A 6,877-nucleotide genomic window follows, 5' to 3' on the forward strand; every position below is an offset into this window, starting at 1 on the left:
GTATTTAAAAGACGTGTAGATGAGGCGCTTAGGGACATGGTTTAGTGGGCATGGTGGGGTTGGGTTGATGGTTGGACTCAATGATCTTAGAGGTCTTTTCCAGCCTTAATGATTCTATGATTCTTTGTGGGACAGGCTGCCCGAGAATGGATCCAAAGGCAATTAAAGACCAGGTTAGGCAGCAATCTGCCAGTCCCAGTCAATTTAGTCCTGGGGTACAAGTAAGCACCACTTCAGAGCTCTTCCCAGACACGGACACGGTGGCCTTGCTCTGTGAAGAGACGCGTAGAGTCTGGAACACCCCACCCGAGGGGAGGGAAGCATGCAAGGAAAGCAGTTTTGGAAGAGCAAGGACAGACATGCTGTCTATCAATACGTGGCTTAGAACAGGAGGAAGGGGCACACCACCTCGCCCGTTTCGCAGCGGGGCACTGGGTTTACAGAAGGTTTTATCTGCGCCGCAGGGCTGTCTTTTAGCTTCATCCCCACCCCAACGTCCCACCAGCAAACTACTAAGAGGCTCTTAAACACTGAACTAAAAAAAAGGTTTTGATCCAATTCTCATCTCATACGCTACCCTGAAGCAACATTGCCCAAAAGCATTTTTAGTACTCCTAGAGAGTAAGATTTAAAGTCTGTTTTGGGAAAAAAAACCTCCCATAAGTTTTTTTTTTTTTAATAACCTTTAACAGATAAAATGCAGGTACAAATGGACTCACCAATTTTGTTTATCAGGACCTAATGCACTGCTTGTGGACAACACATTTTCCTGTGAGATCCCAACACATTCACCTCCTGGACTACAAACAAGTTAAAAACCTGCAGCCAGTTTTTAAGAACAGCAAAATCTGAGGCTAAACAAGATGACCATGTGTGTCAAGGGTGAGCCTATCCTCCCAAATTCAGGAGGAAGATGCAGTTACCTCTTTTTATCTATTACGATGCAATCGATAAAGAGATACCCAGTACAGCCCATAGCGTCTTCGGAGTGACTGGACATGATGAGCTGAACTGTGCTCTGAATTCCTTACGTGGCTCCTCATACAGATATTTATAATCAACATAACCTCAAGCTAAATCCCACTCAGTGCCACTGACCTGTGTTGGACACTCAGTCCTCCCGCAACAAACTTCATACGCAGACCACAAATTTAACATCTTAAGCGCACAATCCTGTTTCCTAGCAGTTCTGAGACACACTTGTGGGAAAAGCTTGCATTAATGCTGTCTCTTCAGGGACTTGCTTTTCTCAACCTCTGCTTTTTCACCAGCTGCCTCAAGACTACAGGATTATACAGAGGATTAACAAAAAAGGATGCGCAAGACATTTTATTCAACTCATCATCTGAGATATTTGAGCAGTTCTGACTCCAGACAAGTTTTCCTCCCTAGTGCTCCAAGTCATTTAATAACTGTTAGAAGTGTGCATGTGTGGGGGTGGATTTTGTAGAACTACCTATTGAAACAAACCACTAAGACTCAAACCTGGTCATCCGAACACAGAGTCTTTGGGGGAAAAGCCATCAAAATGTAGTCTCAGCCTGCAAGCGTATTCAGAGGCACATTCCGGAAACCCAAGTGGCAAAATGAAAAGCCTGCATTATGCTGTGTGTTGTATTTCTTAACAGTTCAAACAAGACTGGAGACAACAGCATCTCAGATTAAAAAACCTTTTGCCATTGGAATAGGGACTTACACTTTCAACCATCTTGTAGCTGTTTTATCCAAGAATAAAAAATGAGTTAAAACCAAAAAAGTTGGGTTTTGTCCCCTGTAAAGTTTTCCATATAGTTTCCTGTATCAAATAACTTGAAAAAAATGCTTTAGAAATCACTTTAAACAAGTACTTGTGGTCTTGTTAACTGAAGTTGACAGGAAATGGTTTCCAGTTTTAGGTTTTTGGCTCCACTGGATTAGTATTTTCATTACCAGCACAATAAATTCCCTGACTGGGAAAGACACTGGTAGCCTGTAAGTGTCTTGGATTAGACTGCCATTTCATAAAGTGCTTGTATTCAAAACCATAGAGCTGTCAAAAAGTGTCCTTTCTGCGATGGGGAATGAGAGAGTCCCCAGTATGAACTTCATTCAGGTCAGTCTCTCCCAGTTGTCGCTGGGTTTTGGCACAGACACTTATTAGATTCCAAGGCGCTGACCTTCTCCCCATGCAAATCCTCCTGGTCGTTCTTCTGGCAAGGGATTGTAATTAGGATCATCTTCCGGAGTATCAAATATTGCTTTCCTGGAAAACAGAAATGGTTTTTTTTTTTCCCTTTAGAATACGTGTTTCACAATAAGACCAAGACTGCTCAAATTCTGCACATGTACAGCGTCCTCCTTCAAAAACAGCTTGCCAAAGCACCGGTGATTTATATCCAAGTCACACTTGCTCTCCAGTTAGGAGCCATCTGGAATAAGGACTAGAATTATGTGCCTAAATCAACTGAGACTGACGAGATTCAGCTCAAAGTTAAAATTCCACCTCCAGTGTAAGGCAGAATTTCATACAGCTAGCATGTTCTCCCAGGACAGGATAAGGGAACAAAACATGAATGGGATATTGAAGAGCTCTTCACATCTTGAGAAGGGGACAAAGTAAGAGTCAAATACAGGCAGTATTATCTCAATCTCACAGGCAGGATGCAGACTTGAAATCTACAGAAGAGTCTGCATTTGAGACAGCATTAGAGGCTTGGGCTTCCAATTTATTACAAAAATCGTGCTTAATCTCGTAGGTTATTTTGCCACTCGCAAAAACTAGTTCTAGAGGTTCTCTCTCCATAGATTTGTTTATCCAGAAACAAAAATGTAGTAGATTCTCTGAAACAAACAAAAAAAATCACAGGCTGCATACAAGCAATCATTATATCCAAAGTGTCGTAAAAGTTCTTAGAATAGCTAAAGGGATTACTTCTCTTCACCCAGAGTGACAGGCCACTTCAGAGAAATTTTCAGAACAGGAAAAAAGAAAATACCAGGGGTATTACAGGATTACAGCTAAGACATCAAAGAAAATTAAAGCATCTGGGGAAAAAAAAAAGCACAATTCTAGACCCAGACAAGAATCACAAGCAGCCTTTTGAACACAGAAACGTAAAAGGATTTAAATGGAAGCCTGAAGACAGGCTGACACTTTTTCCAGAGGACAAGAGTTACTGAGACAGCACGCATTGCTCCAACAGCCTTAGGATTCCTCCTGCACACAGCTGGGTGCATACACCCTCTGTGAAAATGGGAAGTCTCAAATATATCCTTATCGCACATGTCTAACTGGACACTCAATTTGTCTACAGTTGCATTTACATGAAGGTAGCCCTCACCAGAAACAGCCTTCAGCTGCTAAGGCCAAGTTAGACTAGAGTAGGCTTACAAAAGTGACCAGCACAGCTGTCCTGGGACAGCCATTCCTGCAGCCATCACCTGGTCCAACCACCTGCTGAAGACAAAGCCTATACTGAACAGAAATAAACTATCAATGTAAGTGTACTTGACCAATCAAACAGGTATGACCCATCAATTAAGCACAGGTCTGAATATGACATTTTAATTATTCAGGCTTCTGGAGGCTAGTTCAAACAAACAAAAAAAAAGAGAATCAGTTCAGCTCTAGATAAATCTAAGAGTCTCACAGACCTCAACTTTCAATGTCTCAACTGCCCTATCGTTTAGGCACGTTTCTCTCGCCCAGGCTGCTGTACAGCGTTACAGATGATTACAGCCCTTTAGGGAAGAGGGAACTGAGTAGGAGTACAAACACAAGTCTTTAGCCAAAGCTGTGAAATAAAAAATGATTTACAGGTAAAAAAAATTAGATATATTTAATACCTCAGTCACTCTGTTCGCACACAACAGTACTCTCATTCCTCAGACCTCAATAAGAGACGTGCATCTTTGGTGCCACCAACAGGCAAAACTCAGTTAGCAAAGACTAAGAAGTGTTACCAAAGAAATCAAGGGTTACAAAACCCCTCCAGCCCTTCTCCACAAGAAGTTCGTTCCCACTTACACATCTGTAAGACCTCCCCTCTCTCGTTTGGCAACACACGAGTTAAATAAAAGAGCAAGTACAGACACACCACAATTCTGTCTCAAGTTGTCTAATTTACCAGAAGTTGATGTGACTGAATTATAAACAGTTTTCCATGCAAGCACTTTTCCTACATCCGTTCCAAATTAGACACCAATACTTACAGGACAGATGGTGTTCGCAGAAGCCTTCCACCACCAGGCTGATTGGGAAAGACATCCTCTAAGAAAAAATATATATGTCCAACGGCAATGCCTAGCATATAAAGAAAAGCCAAATGGTGATTTTCAATACTTCTCCTTTACAACTTTCAAATGCTTCACTAGTTTTCAGGAAAGAAAAAAAAAAACAAAACCACGTATCTATTCTTTCACAAAAAATACAATAAGAGATACAGAAATACGAAAAACAATGAAGCACATTGACATCAGATGAAAAGCTTAACTTGCACTACAAGACATTAATACAAAGAAAACTGCTTGTCATTATTAAACATACTGATGTTGCGGCTTTATTAGAGTTGATAAAAATAGTAATATAAGCTATTTTACTCAATAGTCTGATGCCCACAATCAGATTATGTACCTGGGCTGATTCCAAGCAATAAAAAGCCAAAGCATCAGAAGCTCTTTCCATCCTTGTTCCAGTGCAAAATATGCTACAGTGTTTAGAAATCAAGAAAAGCCTGGTATAAATACAGCGCCATCGTACCAGACTAACTAATACTAAGAGAGAGGCATTTAGCCCTTTGTTTTTTCCACATTTTTTGTTTCATGTAAAACACTAGCAAGAACAAGTCCTTGTGATTCTTGCAATTCCTTACCCAGGAGATCCACAATGATGGAGTTCCCCAAAAGCAGCGAAAAGCCCATCAATACCCAGGGTAGAAATGGGGCTTGAAAGATGAGAAGACCAAAAAAGTTCATACGGACATAGGGATTCCTGCGGCTCCATACATACACGAGCATTATTGTGAATGCCTGACCCAAGAAAACCAAGTTCACAAACAGGCCAAAAAGCTGTGATAGTTAGTTAAAGAAAACAGTTCACTAAATAATTTTTGTGAGGTCAAGCATGAGAAGAATTTGACAGCTTGACCTGTAATCCTACATTTTCCATACAATTATACAATTCCTATCTCTACTTTCCCAGGTTCAAGTAAATCAAACCTACTGTTGATCAAATTCAACAGCTATAGCAGGATTCAGGGTACCTGCAGCATGAATAATCCCTTTAAAGTATAATTTAGCACGAAATCACTGAAACAGCAGCATTTCTCTTAGACAACCTGAGCATGATTACACACCTGAGCAGTCCCCTTTTATCTGATAATCTCATTTCCATAATCCTGTCAAGCCGTAAAAAGCCTGAAAGACCAGACCAGTATTTAACAGCAACAGTCACAAAGCATTCAAAGCTACTTTAACAAATACTGTTATTCCTCATACCACAAACAAGATATATTATCACCTAAGAAATAAGATAAATGTAACATCATGGTAACAGTTCTCACCACATCTTTAGCTTCACTAAAGCAGTTTGGAATAAAAAAAGGATACAGTCATTAACAGTCCACCAAAAAGGAACATAAATACAAAATCTGCCGTCCGACCTCGAAAAGAGCCTTCTTCAAGCATTCGGCAGTAACGATATCTGAAGTCACAGGTCAGGAAAATTTGATTGCAAATGAGTTTAAAGAAAGATCCAAGCAGAAAAGGATTCAATTACACATGAGCTTAGATGTAAGTTTTGTATCAATTTACTTCATCAACTGGCTCTTTCTGGGTGCCTCAGCAGAGAAGGCAGACCCAGGAGAAAAACGTTACTTGGAATTTTCTCCTGTATGTCAGAACCAACCTGAAGGATCAGGCTTGTACAACAAAGTCTTAACACCACAAAAATAAACGGCAAAATTCTTGACAACTTACAAAGGAAATCCCATTGATGTCCATTCATGACATCAGTGAAGTCGGCATTGCTAAACTCCCAGGAACCTCTCGGCGGAGCAGAGCTGAACCTTTGCCTATGTGCACGTATAGCAACATGCCTGTGCTCTGGAGCTCTGCTTTCCAAGGAGAGAAAACAAACTTGATGAAGGATACAAAAAGATCATGTTAAATAAAAAATTAAAGCCAACTGGTCCGAAGAATAAGTAGTTTGTGATTAGCCTCCATACCTGGAAGTAAGACAAATACAAGGACTTTAAACATGACTAAATACAAAAGCAAGTAACAATGTAACTGAAATTTCTTTCATAGTCAACAAACCAAAGACCTATGCTAAGATGCAGTGATGGCACTCTAGCTTCATTAGCTTTTTTAAACTATAACTTTAACATGAAAAGTCATAGTCATCTGTAACAATTTTGAGAGGACAAGCACTTGTAAACTCAACAGTTTACTGAAAAACCTCCCACACTTTAGAAAACACTTACTTGAAAGTGTTTAAATATTAATTCAGGGTTGAAATACAGCTGAAAGGGTGTGATTAGTTCTAATTGCTGAAAAAGAAGAGAACAGTTGATAGAATCAATACACCAAGAAAAAGCTATACACGCCCAAACAAACAACCCCCCTTCTCTGTGCCAGCAAGAGGCCGAGTTCTCAGTCAGCACATTGAGCTTTCCGGCAAAAGCCAGCTTCGACAACTTCTCCAGCCCCCCTCACGTTGTTGTTATGTATTTGTGCTTTGCTCCTGCCCAAGCTGCACGGCGGGCGGGCAGCGGGGGCCCTGGAAGCGCTGCTTTCAGGGGATCCCCCCCGCTCAGAAGGCCCTGGGGGGGAAGAGACCCGGCCCTGGGGCGGGGGAGGTCTCCCAGGTAACCCCTTCCACGGTTCCCAAGCGCACTCC

General features: G+C 41.2%; 1 protein-coding gene across 1 annotated transcript; it reads right to left on the reverse strand.

The window, feature by feature from the left end:
• Window positions 1-1,625: 1,625 nt before the first annotated feature.
• On the reverse strand, window positions 1,626-6,527 carry DERL2 (derlin 2; the record flags this gene model as incomplete). The annotated part of the gene is made up of 6 exons (XM_009577663.1): window positions 1,626-2,242; window positions 4,192-4,282; window positions 4,851-5,046; window positions 5,587-5,680; window positions 6,130-6,203; window positions 6,462-6,527. Coding segments are annotated over 6 exons (627 nt in total), but the record flags the coding sequence as incomplete, so codon positions are not given.
• Between the last annotated feature and the right edge of the window lie 350 nt (window positions 6,528-6,877).

Source organism: Fulmarus glacialis, unplaced genomic scaffold (assembly GCF_000690835.1).
Source record: "Fulmarus glacialis isolate BGI_N327 unplaced genomic scaffold, ASM69083v1 scaffold33965, whole genome shotgun sequence".
In the NCBI taxonomy this organism is placed as follows: domain Eukaryota; kingdom Metazoa; phylum Chordata; class Aves; order Procellariiformes; family Procellariidae; genus Fulmarus; species Fulmarus glacialis.